General features: G+C 35.3%; 3 protein-coding genes across 4 annotated transcripts; 1 reads left to right on the top strand and 2 right to left on the bottom strand.

The window, feature by feature from the left end:
• The first annotated feature begins 1,783 nt into the window (after nucleotides 1–1,783).
• LOC125217835 (catalase-like) lies at nucleotides 1,784–4,832 on the top strand. The gene is made up of 7 exons (XM_048119385.2): nucleotides 1,784–1,925; nucleotides 2,008–2,104; nucleotides 2,821–3,362; nucleotides 3,444–3,956; nucleotides 4,029–4,118; nucleotides 4,321–4,388; nucleotides 4,493–4,832. The coding sequence occupies exons 1-7, from the start codon at nucleotides 1,911–1,913 to the stop codon at nucleotides 4,644–4,646; spliced, it is 1,479 nt and encodes a 492-aa protein (XP_047975342.1). The 5' UTR covers nucleotides 1,784–1,910; the 3' UTR covers nucleotides 4,647–4,832.
• Nucleotides 4,833–5,295: 463 nt separating this feature from the next.
• Nucleotides 5,296–7,778, bottom strand: LOC125218435 (Protein kinase superfamily protein). 2 transcript variants are annotated; one of them, XM_048120102.2, is made up of 6 exons: nucleotides 7,595–7,778; nucleotides 7,254–7,516; nucleotides 6,783–6,921; nucleotides 6,536–6,672; nucleotides 5,975–6,098; nucleotides 5,296–5,884 (listed from the first exon to the last, which is right to left on the bottom strand). In XM_048120102.2, the coding sequence occupies exons 1-6, from the start codon at nucleotides 7,650–7,652 to the stop codon at nucleotides 5,457–5,459; spliced, it is 1,149 nt and encodes a 382-aa protein (XP_047976059.1). In that variant the 5' UTR covers nucleotides 7,653–7,778; the 3' UTR covers nucleotides 5,296–5,456. The 2 variants fall into 2 exon arrangements, with proteins under 2 accessions (XP_047976059.1, XP_047976060.1); XM_048120103.2 differs by having other exon boundaries at nucleotides 6,786–6,921; nucleotides 7,595–7,777.
• Nucleotides 7,779–16,856: 9,078 nt separating this feature from the next.
• Nucleotides 16,857–21,409, bottom strand: LOC125221935 (uncharacterized). The gene is made up of 9 exons (XM_048124280.2): nucleotides 20,952–21,409; nucleotides 20,230–20,269; nucleotides 20,034–20,112; nucleotides 19,870–19,915; nucleotides 19,691–19,789; nucleotides 18,738–18,806; nucleotides 18,311–18,659; nucleotides 18,072–18,226; nucleotides 16,857–17,996 (listed from the first exon to the last, which is right to left on the bottom strand). Exons 1-9 carry the CDS (start codon nucleotides 21,369–21,371, stop codon nucleotides 17,229–17,231), a joined length of 2,025 nt encoding a protein of 674 aa, XP_047980237.1. The 5' UTR covers nucleotides 21,372–21,409; the 3' UTR covers nucleotides 16,857–17,228.
• Between the last annotated feature and the right edge of the window lie 1,951 nt (nucleotides 21,410–23,360).

The following is a 23,360-nucleotide window of genomic DNA, read 5'->3' as shown; positions in this document are numbered from 1 at the left end:
AAAAGAAACGTCTCACTTGTAGTGGAATAAAGAGAATACACTTTGACTAAAATTCTTTAAAGTAACACCATACCATCATTCCTAGCCACATTTGTACACGTGGACGAATAATCAGCTGTCATTTGACAATCATAAAAAATGCTCAATGGTAAAGTTTCTTAGCCAGCAATATCCAATACACTAAACAATAATTTACAGCAATTTTTTCTCGGCCAGCAATATCCAATACGCTATAAATTGATGTCTAGTCTTTATATTATTACTGTGTAGCGTTTATAATATTGCTGGATACGTGGTATCACAGTGTCATTTTAAGAGGTGTTGTCATTTTAACACAAATCTATTTTTATAATTAAGTTTATTTTACGTATATCACACGTGCATCTTACTTAAATGTATTAGGAGTACTATATAAATAGTATGATCGCAATCCGAGACAAATGTGTGGAAAATTCAGCAACGTGATGGGAAACTTTAACTTATGTAATTTGTTTGTTACCAAATTTCAATCATCTAGTGGAACACCCCACGTGATGATCCAATAAAAAAAATAAAAATATAGTACCAATAATGTAATTTCTCAATCCCAATCTACATCTATTGAGAAAAAGAGGCCGCCAACCACGACCCACATGCCAACTGCCTAGATAAGTTTAGTCACATTAAGTGGTGTCTGTGGTTGCACTGAGTTAATGGGGTATCAAATAGTAACCTAATGACATTTGAGAAATTGTAATACTACTACATTTGTTTTGGTGATTGAGGACTTGAGGCTCACACACGCCACACATACACTAGCATGTACTATTACCCCATTACAAATAATTGTTCTTGTATTGCATCTACTCTGGCAAAAACTGGATAACTTGCACACGTGGCACCATCAGACGTCAACCAAGATGATATCACATTGTAGGCAATGAAACGATATCGTATTATATTATAATACATAATTTCATTTGTTGAGTTATGATTTATATTAACAAAGAAAGAAATGAAAGAGAAAAATGAGAAACAAGACACGAGATGGAAGAGAGTATAACAAATAAAATTATTAATTCAGTATAATACAACAGTCTCGTTTTAATTGACATTCAATAATTACACATGAGTAAGTCATCAAGTCAGGCCGCCGCTAGATTCTTGATTGATTGCCAAATAATAGCAAATCAATAGTTTAATAATTTAGAGACAAATTTTAAACATGATATGCAAGATCAAATTTTAGCTAAGTTTGAAAATTTACAAACAAATATCTTATAAATAAAATGTGAGAGAGATAAAATAAATGAGTCTCGATAACATATGATGTTAATAATAAGTCATATATTAGATATTTTGTCCTATTGAAATGTAACTTTAGATGTTGACATTATTGAAATGCAACATTAATTGAAATAAGATCAAGTAGTTTAGTGTGTTTGTTTCACAACCAATAATACATGCACAAGTGATAATCCAACATGGTCTAACACCGTGCTTATATACATCTTTCAAGCCAAAAGAAATTAAAAAGTAAATTTACTGTCTAACTCAAAGTTTCATCTGTTTGTTTTATCTATTACCAACACGGTACAAGAATATTCTTGTAGGAATAGTAGTCTAGTGTGGAAATTTGTTGGGTAAGTACAAAAATGGACCAACAAGATTAATTGCACCTTAATTCATGACAACACAACTCGTAAATTACGATATTTTAATGACTCAGATCATATTCGTACCTCTTGATAAGAAAAATATCTAAGTATATCTTGAAATAATTCAGTGAGGGATAAGATTTTTGGTGACAAAATTGGTGGGGACACTCAATTATCATTGCCGGTGGAATTCCTTTATATAGTGCTATGATGAGAAGCTAGTCCGATCACACCCTCTCTTTCTCACTCCATCAAAACATCTTATCTCTATCCATGGATCCTTATAAGGTGTGTATTAAATATTTGTTTTTAGAATTAGTTCAATTTTTGTTTAGAATTATTGGTGTTTGATGATGATGGTGTGGTGCAGTTCCGTCCCTCAAGTGCGTTCAATACTTCTTTCACCACTACCAACACTGGGAATCCAGTTTGGAATGACAACAATGCTCTCACTGTCGGCAGCAGAGGTATATATTCTCATTGTATTTATTGTCGGCAAAATTATATACTGCACATGTCTTTAAATCGGGGCAGAAAGAGAACTGAACATAGCCTAAGTAATATCTCGATGAATGTGGACAAATGAGACAATTGAAATTACTATATACAGATTCCTTAATGCTATTTTATCATCGCAATAGAACAAGTGACCAATTATGAGTTGAAAGTTTTATTGATCCTCAGTATATCTAGTTTGAAATTTAAAAAAAACAAAAAAAAAAAAAAAGAAGAGAAGAAGAAATTTTAGTAGATCCTTGGACTAAATTAGTAGAATAATTGATCCAAAAGTATATTTGGCGAGTTTGAGGTCGTGGAGACAACGATCTGATGGATCGTCGTCTGTCCTTAATTAATGAAACTCAACATCGATCTCAGTAAAGAGAGAACTGAAATTATTAGTTAAATCACTTATACAATTTTTTTTTATCAATAATTTGTTTTAAAATAAAATCTCTTGAATTTTACTATGGTATCAGAGCATATACTCGATTTCTAACCGATCTTATAGTATATCTAAATCGAAACAAAAGTTCTGACCCTGATTTAAATAAAAGAAAAATACGAGTAACATAGTATTATTTGGAGGTGGTGGAGACCTGGTCCATCGTATTGTTGTAAATCTTGTGTTGTGTGTTTATTTGTATTTAATTGCAATTGTTTGTATCCTTGTACACATGGACAGGGCCAATCCTTCTAGAAGACTACCATTTGGTAGAAAAAGTGGCCAACTTCGCCCGGGAAAGGATCCCGGAGCGTGTGGTCCACGCCCGGGGCGCGAGCGCCAAGGGGTTCTTCGAGGTGACCCACGACGTGTCCCACCTGACGTGCGCGGACTTCCTCCGCGCCCCGGGCGTCCAGACCCCTCTGATCATCCGCTTCTCCACGGTGATCCACGAGCGCGGCAGCCCCGAGACCCTCCGCGACCCGCGCGGGTTCGCCATCAAGTTCTACACCCGCGAGGGCAACTTCGACATGGTGGGGAACAACATCCCCGTCTTCTTCATCCGCGACGGGATGAAGTTCCCCGACCTCATCCACGCCATGAAGCCCAACCCCAAGTCCCACATCCAGGAGACGTGGCGCTACCTCGACTTCTTCTCCCACATCCCCGAGAGCCTCAACACCTTCACCTTCTTCTTCGACGACTACGGCATCCCCCAGGACTACCGCCACATGGAGGGCTTCGGCGTCCACACCTTCACCCTCATCAACAAGGCCGGAAAGGTCTCGTATACTTTTATTATATATCCACTTTAATTATTTATTACTAGGATTTTTTGTGAGAGTCAACTTTGGTGTATCCAGGTGAGCTACGTGAAGTTCCACTGGAAGCCGACCTGCGGCATCAAGTGCCTCTCGGACGAGGAGGCGAAGCGGATCGGGGGCGAGAACCACAGCCACGCCACCAAGGACCTGTACGACTCCATCACGGCGGGCAACTTCCCGGAGTGGAAGCTCTTCATCCAGATCATGGACCCGGCGGACGAGGACAAGTTTGACTTTGACCCCCTCGACGTGACGCTGACGTGGCCCGAGGATATCATACCGCTGCAGCCGGTCGGGAGGATGGTTCTGAACAAGAACATCGACAACTTCTTCGCCGAGAACGAGCAGCTCGCCTTCAACCCTTCCTCCATTGTGCCCGGGATTTTCTTCTCCAATGATAAGATGCTTCAGTGCCGGACTTTCGCCTACGGTGATACGCAGAGGCACAGGCTTGGCCCTAATCACTTGATGCTGCCTGTGAATGCCCCAAAATGCCCCCATCACAACAATCACCATGATGGCGCTATGAACTTCATGCACAGGGATGAGGAGGTCTAATCCTAATCCAATATTCAATTTATTTTATATATGTATTATTATTTTATTTACTTTTTTTATGTATAGGTGAATTATTTCCCCTCAAAGTATGACCCTTGCCGCCACGCCGAGAAGCACCCTATGCCCTCTGCCGTGATATCCGGGAGACGCGAAAGGGTATGCACTCAAAACTATACTCGTTAAGTGGATTGGGCCAGCCCAATCGAGGCCCATATCGACCCTTACATATATGAAGTGGGCTGGGCTGAATCGAGAAAATGTTTGACTGTTTATTTTTTTGGTGCTAAGTAGGGCCGTAGCCCTTTAAATTAAATTACGAATGTCTAACAAATCTAATGCTCGACTGTTTTATTGATAGGTGTGCATTGAGAAGGAGAATAACTTTAAGGAGCCTGGAGTGAGATACCGGTCGTGGGCCCCGGACAGGTATGCTTTAGCATGTCTAACATTTAGAAAATGCTTTAGCATGTCTAACATTTAGAAAATTAGAGGACTGAACAATTTTTAAAATTAATTTTTGGGTGTTGCAGGCAGGATAGGTACGTGAAGCGATGGGTGGATGCGTTATCGGATCCGAGGATCACTCACGAGATACGGGCGATTTGGATCACGTGGTGGACTCAGGTGGACAAGTCTCTTGGTCAGAAACTGGCATCTCGTCTCAATGTGAGGCCAACCATGTGAAGAAGAAGAAGAAGGAAGCAAGTAAAGAAGCATGTTTTGATTTGATGGAATAAGTGGTGTTAAACACTCCCCCTATCTACAATGCGCTTGTTACTATCTTGTAATATATGCATGTGTTGTAATATCTACTATGTGTTTTGGACACATTTGTAATGCGATTTATATATGTGTGTTACGTTTCCTATCTATTTATGTATGATTTCGTAATGTTTAATTTGGTAATGCTCATTTATAAATATCCACACTTTTCCTCACTCTATACATACAAGGCCGAAATTTTGAAATAACCATCATGAAGAATGCCACTTTTTACTAAAACGATTTTTTAGGGCACGCTTGCTTTAATTAAAAATTACTAATAATTAATTATTGATTTTGTGTGATTTACTATTATCACAACACAATAAATTGCTACATTTTTGTAAAAAAACTTAATCACAAAATGAAAGATTTCTGTTTATAAAGAGGCATTATTTCGTTTGAAAAAGGATTATGACTATCCACTTAATCAATAGACAATAATACATGGTTATTTACAAGACGCAAAACACTTAACCACTCAAACACATTGGTAAGCAACATAATGAGATTAACTAAGTATATTCTTTTGATCTAAATTCACCAATATGTTGGATAGGCCATCAAACCATTCAATAATAAAAATAGCTAGTATAAGATATTGATAATTATAATGATAAATCACTACAATTACAAATAGCACAACATCTAATACTAGGCCTCCAATTCGGGCCCAATGCCAACAAAAATGTAGGCCCGTGTTACACGCCCAGCCCGACATAAAAAAAATCGCTAGTAACTCCGGGTCGCCTTTCCATTTTGTCGGGCCGCGCCACCTCTGCCTCCGCCACTTGGGTGGTGGTGTGGTGACGGAAGCCGGTGTTGATGGCCTCTTTGTTTCTTGGGCCTCCCTTTAATGCGGCCGATCTCTTCCAAATTTCGCAAAACCTCCTCCATGTCGGGCCGGCATTTTGGGTCCGCCTCGATACATTTTAGTATGAGCTCCGCGGTTGCAAATGCGGCCTTTGGTGGGTACTCGTCTTCAAGACGTGGATCCATTAATTTGTTGAGCTTCTTTTTGTCGGATAGTGAGGGCCGGGCCCATTCAATCAAATTAATCTGCCCAGGTGGCCGGTTCGGATCTAGGACCCGTAGGCCCGTTATTATTTCCAACAACACCACCCCGAAACCATAGACATCACTCTTCACATACACATGGCCTGCAAGAAAATCATAATATAAAAATTAATTAGAGCAAAATATTATTTTTTGTAAAGCCAAAAAATTTAATTTAATAAAATTGAGGCTACCTGTAGCTATATACTCAGGTGCAGCATAGCCATAAGTGCCCACAACCTTGGTTGTTACATGTGAATTGCCATCGACTGGTCCTAATTTAGCAAGTCCAAAGTCGGAAAGCTTTGCATTGAATTCCTGAAAATAATAATTATAGGCTAATTAGAAATATACAAAGAATTGGGATAAATTATTCGAAAATCATGAATCTTGGTCAAATTCTACTACAAAATCATGAAGTTTAACATTTTTCGCAATTTTTACAAGGGATTTGATTTGTGAAATCGGATATGATGAGACAACTGATATTTGGTATTTATATCTCAATCAAAATAAATATATTCAGAATCTTTCAATTCGACAATACCCTTAACACATACTTATCACATAGTCAATTTGACACACGCATGTAGATGACTTGGATATAATTTTGTGTTATAATTGCAAGTTCATGATTTTCCAGCAATTATTTAAGTTGCGGAATTATGTTTTTCTAGCAATTCACTCGTAAAATAAACTTTGAATTATTTAAAACAAGAATATATTCTGTATATAGAAAATGTTGTGTTAATTACCCCATCGAGTAAAATGTTGGAGGCCTTGAAATCTCTATAAATGACTGTTTTTTCAGTAGTGTGCAAGACTGCTAGTCCTCTTGCTGCTCCTGTAGCTATTTTAATCCTAATGTCCCATGGAATTTGCTCACCTCCATCTGAAATTAATTAATTAATTAATTAATTAATCAATCTCCAAAATCATAAATAAATCAATATTATCTACTATATATAAGTGCTTAAAAATGAAAATTAAATAGTGGATTACTACTTCTGAATAGGTGACTTTCTAAGCTTCCCCTCTGCATGTATTCATAAACAAGGAGAAACTGCCTTTCCTCCCAACAATAACCCAACAATTTCACAAGATTAGGATGGCTGAATTTTCCCAAGAATTTGACCTCAGCCTGCACCAATAAACAATACTTAATAAAATATGTAAATTGAAGAAAAATCAAATCGAAAAATATCTGGAATGGGTTGAAATAAGCATTTTAAAATGTATTAATTGGTCAATCTGATCAAACTGTCCAGCTAAGAGAGCCCTTATTTAATGAAACACGAAGGAAATTAGGTGTTGACTTATCGATTCATTAATTATGCTAAAACTAGTAATATAGCAACATTCATCGAATGAAATTACTACTACTACTACTACGTGGTCCCCGTTCCCCACGGTTACGACGAATAATAATACTAATAATAATAATAATTGGAGGAAGGTATGTACGGTACATACCTGCCATTCCTTGAGGCCTTGTTCGCTGTCGGGATTGGATTTCTTGACGGCGACGGGCATTCCTACCCCGACGCGCGACGGCGCTAGGGTTTCGGCGTCGATATATCCTTTGAAAACCCTCCCGAAGCCTCCTTCTCCGAGCACCGTGTCCGGCCGAAAATTCCTCGTGGCGCTTCTCAGCTCGGCGAAGGGGAACATTTTCAGATTCGGAGTTTGGATCGAGCCGCTGGGCGGAATCGCCGCCGGCGGAGGATCGTCGTGGTCTGAAAACACAACCGTTTAAATTGATAAATAGAAACAATCATACAATTAATTTTGTGTGTGAGTGTGTGTGGATTTACCAGGGCTTGAGGGTCTGGTGGTGTTGCTGGAAACAGGTTGAGGGCAGCAGTTTCCCATTCTCTCTCTCTAGGGTTTGAGAGAGAGAGAGAGGGAAGAGGGAAAGTGATGAGAGCTGTGGGAGTGTGAGGGTTTCTGGGAAGGGGAGAGGAAGGGAATGTGAAGATGATGCAGTCATAAAATACAAATGAGTTGCTCTCTTCCTATTGGTCTATATATATATTCATTTTTTTATATAATAAGCTGATGAAGAAAACTTTTTCCTCTGGACTTTTTCAAAACACTTTTAATATTGTCTCTTTTCTCTTTTTTTATTTTATACTCTATACATTTTGTTTTATAACTAATTAATCCTGCACCTCACTAGTCATCATCTGATAGGTTCTTTATATGGCAAATTGTAACAAAAAAATCATAAAATTTGGTTTTAAAAAGTTGAAATATGAATAATATATTACACGCAGGCAGCTGAATTTTTTTCACTATGGAATAATTGAAAACAAACTAAACTTTAGACTTTAGAGCATCCACAATGGATGCCCGATCTCACGCCCGATCGCCCGAGATCGGGCTCGGGCATCGTCGGGCATCCATTGCAGACGTTGGTCGCGCCTGACAACGACCGAAAGATCGGTCGCGACCGATCTCTCGCCCGAATCATCAGGCGTGTGATTAGGCATTCATTGCAGCCCGAGCCCGAGCCCGAGCCCGAGCGGGCATTTTTTCATTTTTTTAAAATTTTTTTAATTTTAATTCTTTAAACCCTAATTAAACCACCGTTAATATGATGTAATTTTTGGTATTTTAGTTTAATGTAATTTTTATTTTTATTAGCTAAGTATGATGTAATTTTTTATTTTTATTTTTATTATTTAGTAATGTAGTTTTTTTTCTAATTAAGTAATGTAGTTTTTTTTGTGCATTTGTGGTGTTTAATATATTTTGATATTTTAGTAATTAAAAATAAAATTAAAAAATAATAATATTAAAATTGAAAAGAAAAATGGATAAGAGATAAGACATCCACTAGTGCAATGGTGCTCCACCATTGTAGAAAGATATGACATGCTGATGTGGCAACCACTAAAACATTCATCGTGGATGCTCTTATAGTCGTTTCAGCTAATTTTTAAGTTGTGGGATGGGCTGGAAGTTTGAAAATTTTGATAATTTTTAATTATGAGCATTTGACGCTCATTAATTGTGACACAATTATTTGAATATTGGGAACAATTTAATGCCAGTACCATGGGATACAGGTATAATAACATTTTCTGACTTGGTAAAAAGAAGATAATGCACTTAAGTTAAGTCTGATAGGGGATTGTAATGATCATTACGTGATATCATAGTGTGTATCCATCTAATTTTAGTGGAGAACTTAAGATTGTAAACATTTTTGTACATATCCTGAATTCCTATGGTTCATATATAGGAAGATGTAAAATTAGTATTCAATATTGATATCACCATTACTTTATACTATGTCACCACATACGCAAACATTGAACTATTACAATACAAGTGAATAAGTTTTTTGACGCGGGCCCACTTGGTGTGCTTCACGTAATTTTATTCTAATATTTTCATGTTTTGTCAATAATATATTTTCAAGTTCCCATCTGCAATATTTCTTTCTTCTTCGTCTTTATATTGATATATTCCATGTGAAATAAATGTCGCAGTATTATTGGTCAGTTTGGTGTAGAAAAAAATGTTAATTATATAAAGAAAAGTTGTACCGCAAGACGAACTCAATGATCGATCTTGAACATTTTGGCATTTTCACAGCATTTAAATTTGAACTTATTACATACTCTCCTCCCTACCGATGTTAATTAATTATAAATTAATACCGATTGTTAAGAATTTAGTTACTACAGTATTAACTAATGTGGCAAACAATAACTATCCCCTAACTACATGGAAATGGATCCTCTGCAGTGGAGGATTTCACAGCATACAATGCTGTGGTCAAAACGCAAATTTTAAAGCACTAAACGCAGTTCATTTTATTACTCCTAGTTAGTAATTGATTAATTCAAAACGCATATTTTAAAGAACCAAACACATACCAATTGTTGATTAGTTGATTTATTTTTTGAGTCGCTTCATTTTTATGTACTCCACTAACTATACCATTTATAAGTTTACTTCACAAATTTTTTATTTCATTTAGATAATTGTTTTATTTTAGGGATTACTGTAAATTAAAATTTATAAGTTTTTTTAATTTATAGAGAGAGCTCATTTTTATGATTGGATTTTGTAGTAGTGTTTCAATTGAGGGCTAAAACTATTTTAAAAAATGTTTAGAAATATAAAAATAAAGCTTTTGTGACATACTTTACGATTAAGTTTCATGCACAACATGTAAGAAATAATGAAAACTCTAATAATTCACTAATCAAATAACAAAATGGCATGCGTTTTGTGTTTTAATATTTGCGTTTTGAACACAGCATTGTATGTTGTGGAATCCCCCACTGCAGGGGATCCATACATATCAATAAATTTTATTTTATGCAAACTAATTAGCAAAAGATGCGATGATGTCGCATTTCGGAATTAAACTAATATCTTTTGAATTTAGTGAAAGAGTACTGAATATATGTCTGTGACAGTATTATTTTATATCAAAAAGTTATTATTACGTCCGACATTAAAAAATTTCGGTGGTTGTTTAATTATGTTAGGTTTCACTAAATTTATTTTGACCGGTTCATCTTATAATATAATCAGAGTTCCTAATTGACTATTTCCACTATCTAGTCGATTTGAAAGAGTAATAATAATAATGTTACAAATCGCAATCTGAGAGATTTATTTACTCATCAAATTCATTCTATACTTTTAAAACAATTTGATATTGAATATCTATGCAATGCATGTACCCAATAATTATAATTACTCCTCTAACTAAAATGATGTTACATTTGACTCTTTCTGCTAATGAAATTAAGGCCACGTTTGGTTGCACGGATTTTGTCTGAGAAAGTAATCTGATTCCTTAAATTTTAAATTCTTGTGTTTGTTTCAGTTTTTAATCAAACTAGGAAAGTAATCAGAATCCCGGAACAAGGAAAGTTAGTACAACTTTCCAGGATTCTAAATCCTAGCTTTTCTTAGGTATTATTTTTCCCAGTTTTTGGATTCTTACATATTTAGTTATTTAATAAATTGAATCTTATACAACTATTATTATTATTATTATTATTATTATTATTATTATTATTATTATTATTATTATTATTATAATAGAGATTTAAAAATAAATTTAATTATGACTATTTCTCTACTTAATTTAATTATAATAAATAAATATAATTATAATAATTATTATTATAATATTTATAATTATTAATAATTACTAATATAATTATTTAAATTATGCATCGTAATAATATTAATAATAAAATGATATTACCATTTTATAAACAAATTAATTAACAAAGCTTAATGAAATTTTGAAATTATAAATTTTATTCAATTATAATATCAATAAATATTTAAAATTATAAGAATATGTTTATATATAATTATAATAATATAAACTAATAAAATAAGAATTATCTTAATTAAATTATTTAAATTATCATTATAATAATAAATAAAATAATATATTATTATAATTTTTAATTAATAATTTGTTAAAGGGATCTTAATATAATATCAAAATTATTATTATTATTATTTAATCAAATATAAAATTTAAAATCTTGACATTTTCCAAACACAAGAAAGTTAAGTTGTTAGGAATCATATTACAAGGATTCATTTTCATAAAAATCATTTTCTTTGCCAACTTTACTTTCTCGGCAATAAAATATCATTTTGAATTCCATAGTGATGTATGCATGTTTTTTTTATATCCTTTAGTATAATAATGCTTCCCTAATAGTAAATTTTTTTCTTTTAAAATATGCTAAGTTGTCAGAAAAACTAAAGAATAGTAACTATCAAATTCTAATTTGTACTCACTATGTTCCCCTTAATCTTTTTCCAATTTTTTTTCGTCCCACGTTAATTGTTCACTTTCACTTTATATAAATGATAAATAGGTTCCACATTTCATTAATTTAACTCATATTTTATTATAAAACTAATACTCCATTCGTCCCACAAAAATAAGCTATATTTCTTTTTTCATCCGTCCAATAAAAATAGTCCCTATCCATTTATGGTAATCTTTTTCTCCTTCTCTTTAACTTTATCATTTATGGGACCCACCATCCACTACACAATTTCAACTACTTTTTCTCTTTCTCTCTTATAGTATCCCCATCCGTGCTCTTAGCTAAGAGCACGGAAGTGGGCCCGGACCCACTTTTACTCCTTGTCCTTAGCTAAGAGCAAACACCCACATCCGGGCTTTTCCGCAAGGACAAGCTCAAGGATCCCACCATTCTATTATTCAATTTAAATACTTCAATTACTAAAAACATTTCTACATTATAAAAATACATTAAAAAATAAAAATTACATAATTAAAATCCTAAAAAATAAAAATTACATAATTAAAATCTTAGAAAATAAATACATAATTAAAATCCTACAAATTAAAAATTACACACATGGAAGACTAGTCCTTTATCCCCACTGTGATTTTTTTGTGTTGAAGTGGGGGTATTTATAGATGAAAATGTCAATTTTGGGAAAAAAATTTAAAAATATTAAAAGTGGGTAGAAAACGGATATAATTTTTTGGGAAGTGGGAAAATATTTTTTTTATTTAAAAACATTTTTTAAATTAATTTTGATTTTTTTAAAAAAAAGTTTAAATTAAATATGCCAACGGCATAGCCGTTGGCGAATCAGAGAGCGCCACGTGTGCTGCTCAGCGGCACGGACGGACGTGGTTTTCCCTACCGCTGCGGATGCTCTTATTTTACCAATTACACATTAAAACACGGGTCAAACTCAAATGACCTATTTCTTTGGAACGGATGGAATATATAAAAATGGGATTCACGTTCTATTAACTTTTTTAACTCACTTTCTTGTACATTTTTTAAAATCCGTGATAGAACAAAGTGAATAATTATTTAGAGACGAAATGAGTATAGCTTTATAAATTAACTAGAAAAATAATGAAAATATGAATTTACTCTAAATATTTACCTTAATTAAAAAATTTATGAACTTATATGAACGTCACCTTCAATTGTGTTAAATGACACCGTCTATTATAACGAAAACGGTATGGTTTAACTCTGAAACATCATCAATAATACTTATCACTTTTATCATAGTAAATGATCATATTTTATAGTAATTTTTATTATAATAAAATTAAAATGATTTTTAACGTTTTAGGACGAATCAGAATGACCAATCATAATAATGATTTTATGCCAATTTCCCATATGAAATTATAAAGCGTAGCATAATGGGACAAACATCAGAGTTAAATTATTGAAATGATGAAGGAAAAAAGACGAGTCCGTAATCATGGCTTTGGGAGTGATGTCAGCGATACGTCATAAATATTGTCGACAGTGAAGATCTGTGCAGTTGGATACAATATCTTTTAAAACAGCGTATGGACCGCGTCATATACATGAATGTGGATAGCGACTTTAGTCGAGGTGGCCTACCTTTCACACGTCTGAAAATACTAAAAGCGTTATTGTTGTTGACGTGTTTTTCGACCCAGTCTTTGCCTCACACACTCCACTCCAATTCGTGTCATCTGTGTTCGCCTCGATTTTGTATGCTATAATAGCGCAATGTAGAGCTTGGATCGGTATTGGTTCGCGCTGTGAGCTAAAGCTAGTCGAATCGATAAATAAGGTGCTTAAGTTGGTAAAATAGCATCTAGAGCTAAGAATATGACGGACTTAGGTTGGTGTGACAATTAGGGCTTAAAAATGTCTATAAGTATCATTGTGAAAAATGAAAACGTGTAAATTATTCACTTGTTTAATGATAGAGGAGTTGATTTTTTATGTTTCATTAGTTGGTAGAAATATTAAAAATTAATAATAGAAAGAGTGGAATAGTAAGATTGCTAATGTGTTTAGTTTGAGTGTAAATGTGCATCTTGAGTTGGTGATGTCGGATGATGCACCAAAAAATATGATGAATTTATTGATGAATGACCAACTAGGGATATTTTATGGCCGTAATGTCCAGTACAAAGATTATACTAATAGAACTTCATGCTCTTCTCTTCAGTGGCGGATCTAGATTTCGTAAATGTTCTTCTCTTCAGTGGCGAATCTAGATTTCGTAAATGGAATGGACGAATTATATATTAGCTTGGGCAGAATTGACTATTTTGATCTATTATCGGTGCGACATTAGGGAAAACCGAGGAAGTGGACATTAGAATTTTATGTCTGGATAAAAGGAAATTAGTTGCAAGAAAGGGACCGTCCCCTCCCACCTTCAAGATCTGCCGGTGCTTCTCTTTATAAGTAGCAATACAAAATATGATGGGTAATTCTAGAAGTTACGTTAAAAATTATTTAAGTATATAATAATTTCTTATAAATAATTAGGTGTATAGTATTACAATGATTACCATATTTGTGTTGAATAATGTGTTATTATTACAACCGTTTATGGTTGACAACTAATGAATTGAAAACATCAAAACCGATGGAAGTTTCCTCAAAAAATTCTCTCTCAAAGTAATCTAACTTTTTAGTATATTTATTGAAAAAAATTAAATAAAATTGTAGATAATACGAATTTGACATATAAATTGATAAAATAAGAAAGGGTGAAAAAAAATGGTGAAGTAGAGTTTGTGGATTGTAGGTCCACGTTGTTAGTAGCAGCATTACTAGTATTTAAAAAAATTATTTTTAAAATTAGTTTTATTTTGATAGATGATTAAAATGGTAAAACCTAGTCTATTTTTTATAGACAAAGATATTATTATACTTAATCCACTAAAAAAGTACTATGCTTTTCAATTTCATAAATTCTTATTAGGTGTCTCATTTTAAACATACTTTGATCAATATTTCCATACATTTTTTTCTTACATTATTAACAATTTCATAAATTCTTATTAGGTGTCTCATTTTAAACATGCTTTGCTCATTTTTTCTATACATTTTTTTCTTACATTATTAACATTGCACTAAAATTCGTATAATATTATCTTGAAATTATAGCAAAATATGGGGCCTATGTATGTTAGTACAGTTGTAAGGTGCATCGAATTAATGTTTACGTGGAATATATAACTAATGAAGAAGAAAATGTGAGCATATATCATCATTCACCTTTTTCCACGACTAAGAAAAATAGACCCATTTTGAATAAGCTATTGTCAATAACGAACTTCAAACAAATAAAATGAGATATATTCCTATGCTACTTTAGTTTTAATTATTGTTGCATGATGCATACAATTTGTATGTGATTTATCATATGTGTTACTAAATCAAATAAGACCTTTATTACAAAATAAAGATCTAAAATATGTATAGTGGTGACTGATGACATTACATATGCACTAAATTAAATGGTTTGTTTTAGTAATACTTAAAATATGTTTAGTGGACGTTTCACACGTGGTTTAATAATTAAATAAAACAAAAAGATAAGAGATAATTAATTACTAGTAGACATGATAACGAGGACAATCATAAAGTCAATATATTAAATTGATTCACGGAATTCTTTGTTTGTCAGCGTCTCCAATGCAAATAGGCTAGCCATAGGTCAGCCACTCTCTCCATGCCACGTCAGCAGCACTAAAAATTCACCTGTCACATCAGATTTGGGCCAGCCATAGGCCAGCCGCAATAAAAATAATTCAAAATATACTACATTTACGGAATTAAAATTACGATTAAATTACCGAATTAAATTTACGAGACATATACGGGAAAATTCATTAATTTTATTTAAATAAAAAAAGTACATCGACTAAAAATCAAAAAAATTACATAATAAAAAAAAATCCGGACTTCCACACACGAGCCACCGCTCCACTCTACTCCTCACTAATTTATTAAAAAAATACATTAAAAAATGTTAGTATGCCTTGAATCTGTTATAGTTTGCCGCTAGCCGAACGAGGGACTCGCTGACGGTATGACATGTTTCTGTTTTAGGTCTTAATTTTGTATTGGGCTAGTTGTTGTTGTCCATCGCTAGATGTTGCTCTTGTACAGAAATTTAGAGATAGAGAAAATCGCGTTTATATAGTTTTTCAAAAATTAAAAAAAAAATTAAAAATAAAAATAAAAAATAGCGCTGGCCGATCGGCACGCCACAATGGCGGCCAGCGCATCGGCCAGCGCCACGCCATCGGCTAGCCCACGCCGAAATTTTGGCCGATTTTCCGCTGGCCTACTCCAATGGTTCGGCTAGCCGACCGGCTAGCGACGCGAATCGACTAGCCGATTGGCTAGCCGGCATTGGAGATGCTCTAAGCAAAGGAATCAAACTGAATCCACTTTTCCTATAAAAATATCGCCAAGTAATATACAAATAATAAAAAAGGAGAGAATTTAAATATAATAATGAATAATATACTAAAAGTCAGCCAACCCTTTTCCTGGATTGTTCACACTTCACACTAATTTCTAAGAAATTTCGTGCTACAAATTTTCCATTTTCGATGCTTCTAGATTCGATTTATTTGCTCTCTGCCATTAAATTGAAAATTACTACTTACTATTTATTAATACAGGCCAAGCCTAGTTATAGTTATTTCAGCATGTATGGAATAATAGGAGAGAAGTCGAGAATACATATATTTTTGGGAGAAATTTCAGATTATGGGTCTGTGATTCCGATCATTATGAAGACTTTTGCGTAATAATTTACATAAAATTCGGATATTTTTGAAGGATTAAAAAAAATGAAAACATACTTGATATTAAACCCCTTTCCCACTCCATTTGGGTATTACCTAAACCGATCCTCTCGCGGCCCGTGATAATCCCTTGCAGCCCGTGATGAGCGCTAGCAGCACGACTCAAAAGTCGTACATGTTGGATTTTTAGGTGCGATTACCATTTATTGCATATTTTGATGTGCAATAGCCGTACGTTCCCATCACTCGTGCATAGAGTCGGGTGTTGTCCCCCACCGGCCTGAGCTTGGTGAGCCAAAAATCAGACAAGTTTACATTGAAGTCATTGTCCAATTGTATGTTTGATAACTTGAGATCACGGTATATCCCGGCAAATTCGCTTCGCAGCAGAGGTATTCAAGGCAACGAGCTGTGCCAACTGCGATCTTAGATCTCGTCCCCCAACTCACCGGCTCTTGATCTCGCCTTTCATCAACTTCGAGTCAGAGAAATATGATGTTATGATCATACATAACAGCAGAGTAATCCCAGATATTTCATACAGTATTTGGACTAAATGAATGAGCTCACAAGCAAACTCTGTAAATATTGTTACACTGACTATTGATTCATATCCAAATGCAGAAACCTATATCTGTAATCCAATCTCTACTCAAACAACCTAAAACCTTGCTTACGGCCGAAATCTCCCGCCTATCGTCTCCTCCAGTCCCGTCATCCTCCAAGTCATAAATGTTAAAACAGTCTTTAGTTTCTGCCTAAAGAATTAGATACACCGTTCATCTATACAAGCTTTCCGACGAACTCCAGCCCTTGAGAGCAAGCCTGTGTTTATCTTTCGGAAGAATCAGTATTCAGAGCTGTAATGCCAGATCCGGCTGTCGCGGTGAACCAATTTGCAGGCTCGATCCAGGTGAGCCAGCCGGGACTCGTACATTCAGATCCGGTGGAACTGCAAGGTTGTACCTTTGCTGCTGCACTGGCCACGAAGATTTGACAGAGCTCCGTATTTCACCTTCTCCAAGGGCGTTAGAGGATTTAACTTGACCTGCTTGAAATCCAGGGGGTAACTTAGTTTGCTCGATAGGTGAAGAATGGCTCGATGAACGCTCATTTGGGGATACCATTTCCACCTTCGGAAATGGAGTGGAGACACCTTCGGTGACTGAATGCTGTGGCTTTGCTCTTGCAGTTGAACCGGACCCAAACATTCCGCTAAAACCATTTCTATGGATATGATTTTGCTGGGATGGGAACTGTGTTCTCCAAGAAGACGGGTCACCTTGTCCAGCTACCTCATTCTGGTTGTTGAGTTTGTTAACAGCTTCAACCATAGCTTCACAGGGCCCAGCCCCGGCAGAAGAGTTTAAGCCGGAAGTTGGGGATGTAACGAGTTTGCTCGCACTAAAATCACCAACGGGCAATTTCTGCTTCTCGGTTGAGGTAATAAGCAATGGCTGGGGAGGTGCTCCATTTTCACCCACCCAGCCAGGACCATATTGTACCCCTGCAGGTAAGACCGCCTCTATCTTCTTCGATGCCAGCTTCCAAGCTGCAGGGCCAAGATTTGCAGCATACCTTGCCAGGCTTCGAGCATAAGCAAGGGCTTCCTGAAGACCCACCTACAAGATGAACGGAAGGTAAGTAAGGCACTTGAAATGAAGCACATGCAATTCCCAATTTGTGAAAAACTATACCGGCACAAGTCGCTTCATGCTTCCATTTGAATGAAACAAAAGGGGGGAATTGTCGCCTAAAGACAATGGATCAAACTGCCTGTAGGTATCGCGCTTGTTCTCATCCACTGTAAACTGTTTTTTTCCATATTTCATGTCAGCCCTTAAAATCGATGCTGCAAGTTGGAAAAGAAGAGGTTAGCTCGTTGCATGAAAATTTACTAGTGGTGGGGACTTTCAGAAAGTGTACGGATAAATACCTGGAAATTCGTTATTCCAATCCGTCGAATACTCAGAGTGGTTTTCACCATTTCTTGAAGAGTAAGATGACATATATGGGTCAGACGACCGGTACCTAAATAACGGTGATGGCTTTCTTAGATTGTAAGAATTAGACCCAGTTGCCTTATCTTCTCCATTAGCAAGAGTTGCACCTGCAGTAAGGTCAGTACCAACACGATCTAATGGGGATGTCTCCAGAGGTTTCTTGTGGTTCTTGCTGCTCGGCGGCCTGCCTCTCCGGACTATCTTGGGCTGAGGTACGCCATCAGCACCTTCATGCTTCAGATTTTTAAAGTCTCTCTTTGCAAGCTCTTGTATAGTCCGTGCCTATGTTTCCCATTATTCAGATAGGAGTCAAGGAGGACGAAACAAGGAAAAGATGTGTGAATTCGTAACAAGCCAAACCTGCCGATAGTAGACTGTATCTGAAGCATTATATTGCATGGCATTGGAACATATCAAATCTACATCCGCCTGAAATTTACAAAAAAAGAAAAGCTGAGTGCAATTTAGTTGCGTTCGCATCGTTTGTACCTCAGTTACATGATAGAAGAAACCAAAGCTGAACTGACAAGAAAAAACTGTTGAATCAAACTATAGGCCAAAAAATAGTTCAAGCTGGAAAAAAATGAGCCATGCTCCCTCCGTCCCCTAAAAATAGGAACTTTTGAAATGGCACGGGTTTTAATATAAAATTGGTAAAGTCAGAGAGATGTAGAAAGAGAAGCGTGTTAGTGGAAAATGGGTCTCACCTCATTAGAGAGAAAGAAATTTCCTTAAATAGAAAGTTTCTAATTTTAGGGGATGGACCAAAAGAGGAAAGAGTTTCTATTTTTAGGGGACGGAGGTAGTATTACATAAATCAATTTAAGATGGTATGCAACGTCACCATTACTGATGCACTATCCCTAGAGTATGCGTAAGTAATTCTCTTAACCATCAAAATACTACAACAAGAATACCTATTGATCAACACAGTGAAGTGAATGACATAGTGTGTGTATCCAGATGAATTATCGACACTCCTAGTATCGATCATATTGGTTCTGGAAGCATCTAATCACCATTATATTCCCAGAAATAACTGTTCTATCATGTTCCTAGTCAAGGCTATAGAAGACTTTTAAGTATCAGTAAATCTGCCCTCAGCAGAAAGCTTTCACCTTTTATTTCATTTATTTCATAATAAGTTCTCTCCGAAAACTATGGAATTCAGGATCTTGGTAAAGAATAATTACATAATATCTTCACCCTAGCATATTCGCCAACCATTTCAGTCAACTAAAAAGAAATGGAACAGAGACAACACATAAGGCATTATAGGTTAAATGAGTTCGGCTTCTCATCATCAAACCAACCTCCAACTCATCCAAGTTTTTGTAAGCTCCACTCTCAAGTTTCTTCCTCACTGTCCCAAAATCCATCGGATGCTTTATTATGTCAAAATAATCAGGCAGCTGCAAGAAAAACTGTCTATATCAGCAACAGAAAAGAAGAACGATCAAGGATAATAAACAATTGGTGATAATGTCATCACCTCCTCCGGATCCACAGGCTCGGAAAATACTCCATATGTGTCCTTCCTGCATCAAGATACATCCAATAAACTATTGCTGACAAACCCGAAATAAAACAGTCCGCGATAGGAAGAAAAATAAGCACCAGGCGAAATGAAAAAGAAGTACAGAAGCAAGTGCATACTTTTGAAGCCTGTCAAGAATGAAGACCAACAACTTTTTTTCAGGTAAAGAAGCTGTGGGACCAGACTCCAATGGTGACCCTGTCCACAAATTAAACGAGAGTCCACAGTCAAATCAAAACATGAACACAATTCCATGCATATTTATTCAACTTTATTTATCTTTATTATCCTAACTCCAAAAATTATGATTGGAACCTTGTATAGGAGTGTCCGTCCCTTTCATGACCTCTTTATTCTGCAAAGAGCAATGCAACCCTCATGATTCAAAACCCCATTATTCACTCAAATCAGCAATTACACAAAATTAAGTCGACCACAAATCAGTTAATGAAAATATAGCATCAGCAGTGCGAAAAATAATCAATTCAGGTAAAGCCACAACTGAACTTTTATCAAAACACACTTCTATATAAACAAATGAAAAAAAAATAGCTATTGCAGAAAATTTGAGAAAAATCTTTATTTGGAAAAGAAATAGTACATGACTCATATATGTATGTTTTATTTCCAATAAACTACAAAGAAACTGCAAAAACGTAACGAAATCATGTAAAAATCACATCTTTACAAGGAAACAGAATCATTAATTTGGTTTATTGACTAATTCAAAACACAATACCCACTTCAGATCTTCAGAAGCTACAGCATAGAAAAAGAAAAGTAAAAACATTAATTTTTTTTGAGCGGGAAATCCCAAAACCCCTATTAAATCAAAACCCACATTTAAAACTACCAGATAATTAGGGGCCAAATTATGGAGTAGTACCAAAATAGAAACTTTGGTTTTAAATTATTCACAACAAAATTTTAGAAAAAATTATGGAAGCAAAAGCAAATCAAATATTGCCAGCGGCGAACAACGCCAAAATCCAGTGCAATTTCCCGAAAATCTAACAAATTGAGCTGCAAATCCAAACCTGATCCAAACCCCCATCGTCAGATCCGCCAATTATCTTTTGCTTCTTCGTTGGCCCCTCCCGATCCTCATCCCCAGGGTCCGAATCGTAGTCCGACCCGGACTCGGAAGCCGAATCGGAATGCCGCCCGCTCTGCTGGAGCTGATTCTTGTCGTCGTCTTTCGTCTTCTCATCCGATTGAGGCAGGCGGACGACGAGCTTGACCTTCTTCTCCTTGCGCTCGTCTTCGTCGTCGTCGAATTCCGACCGCGCCGGAGAATTGAGATTATTAGGGTTCCGGCGGGTGGATCGCCGGTTTGCGGAATTGGAAAGAGGGGTTTTGGAAGGGGGTGAGATGGGAGGGGGATTCTTCAAAGGACGGCCCTTCTTCTTCGTTCTCTTCATCTCCGTTGCTGCTGCCGCAGTTGGCACCTTACCCATTGATTTTGGGTTTTGGAGTGAGAGAGTAGAGAGAGAGAGCCTTTCCTTTTTTTCCTTTTCTTCTTATGTAAATTTAACTTCTCCCAAACGACGTCGTTGCTTACGTTTTTTTTCTTTCTCTCCTTTTCCTTTTCTGTTTTCATCTCTAATTTTTAGTTATTGTATGTTTATTAATGGTAATACTAAATTTATTGATACCGTATAATAATTTACTATCAACTTTTACTAGTTCAATAATCATTCTGTTAGGGGCAACACACCCTTTTCCTTACCTTTTTATATGCATATTAAAGTTATTATACTTTTACTATATCATTCCCAATGCAAAGCTTACTCAATATAAAGAAATTTTACGTCTTCTTCTTATATCAACTTCATTCACTAACATGTATAATGACACATATGTCTTATACTTTCTCCTTGATTGACTTATTTTGATATGGTACATATCCACAGATGGAGGTGGGGTCACACAAGGTAAGCAAATTCCCTCGTCGAACTACGAATATTGGATTTAATTCGTTGTTTCAAACTATTGTCGATGCCATAATTTTCATTTCTTGAAATTTGTCATTGTTCGATACTATTTTTAAAAAAATATGAAGAAGAGTAGCATTGCACAACTAATTTTACGATAGAATGCTAATAAGTAAGTTGGTATAATTTGAGGCTAATTTCTATTGCGAAAATATCATAATAGTATAGTTCCACTTAAAGAATTTTGGGTTCAAACTCCACAAATCCTTATTGTCATAGTAAATTATACATATGCACACAACTATAGGTACACTTATGAATGCTCTTGTGTGATTGTGATAGTGATTTCACTCTTATTTTAATAAAACAACTAATTCATACAATTTTTATAAGCCACGCTGGCAATTATCAAACAGACTTTGGTGAATTCAATACATGGGATGTGACACAGTTCTTATTTCAAGAATAGGCCTTCAACTATAGAATGCTTCCCTATTGATAGGGCCCAAATTTTATCAATGGGCTACATTATATTTTGCGACATTAAATCAACCGAAATTTCATCAAAAGTTATCAATAAAACAACGTGACTTTGTTAGGCGCTAGAGTGAAAAATATGATTAGTAAACAATTTAAATTAATTAAATATTTATTCTAACTAGATTCGTGATAGATAATTGATGCACACCTAATAGCCATTGAAATTTTAAAAAATTCAAAGTTGAATTGATTTTCCTCATGCTTCAACCTAGATGAGAAAACTCTCTAAATCCCTCTCATTCTGTCCTCAACTTGTGCATTTTAAAAAAAAATTCTACTGTGCTTAGCTACCAAATACTCCCGTCGTCCCACATAATTTGACCCAATATTTCATTTTGGACCGTCCCACATAATTTGTCTCAATTCACTTTTACCATTTTTTATAGTGGACTTTATATTCCACTAACTCATTCCTACTCACATTTTATTATAAACTAATACTCCCTCTGTCCCAAGGAAGATGACCCCTTTCTTGGGCGGCACGGGGTTTTATGCAATTTTATTTTGTGTGTTAAATGGAGAGAGTAAAATAAGAGAGAGGGTATAGAGTAGAGATAAATGGGTTTCCATTTTAAGTAATGAGTCATCTTGGTTGGGACAAACCAAAAAGGAAAGTGGGTCATCTTTAATGGGACGGAGGGAGTACTTTAAAAGTAGGACTCACATCCCACCAACTTTTTCAACGCACTTTTCATTAGATTTCTTAAAACCCGTGTCGGGTCAAAGTGTCCCAAATTATGTGGGACAGAGAGAGTAGTATGGTACATATCCTATGGGAGCTCTTAACGTGAGCACCACTCTTATTAAACACACGTTTAGTATTGTTCCTTTTGATTTATATATTTAATTTGTTTCTAATATATTAAAAATGTTATTGAAATTTTTAATTTTATAAATTCATAAAATTATAGCTCGATTTGCGTATTTTCTCTATAATATCAAATAAATTAGCAAATCAAGCTTCGATTTTTA

The sequence above is a fragment of the Salvia hispanica genome, chromosome 1 (genome assembly GCF_029641045.1).
Source record: "Salvia hispanica isolate PSC_SH4W2 chromosome 1, Shi_PSC_v1, whole genome shotgun sequence".
NCBI classification, from domain to species: domain Eukaryota; kingdom Viridiplantae; phylum Streptophyta; class Magnoliopsida; order Lamiales; family Lamiaceae; genus Salvia; species Salvia hispanica.
Note: the sequence above shows the minus strand (reverse complement) of the source record. Positions and strands in the feature narration are given on the sequence as shown.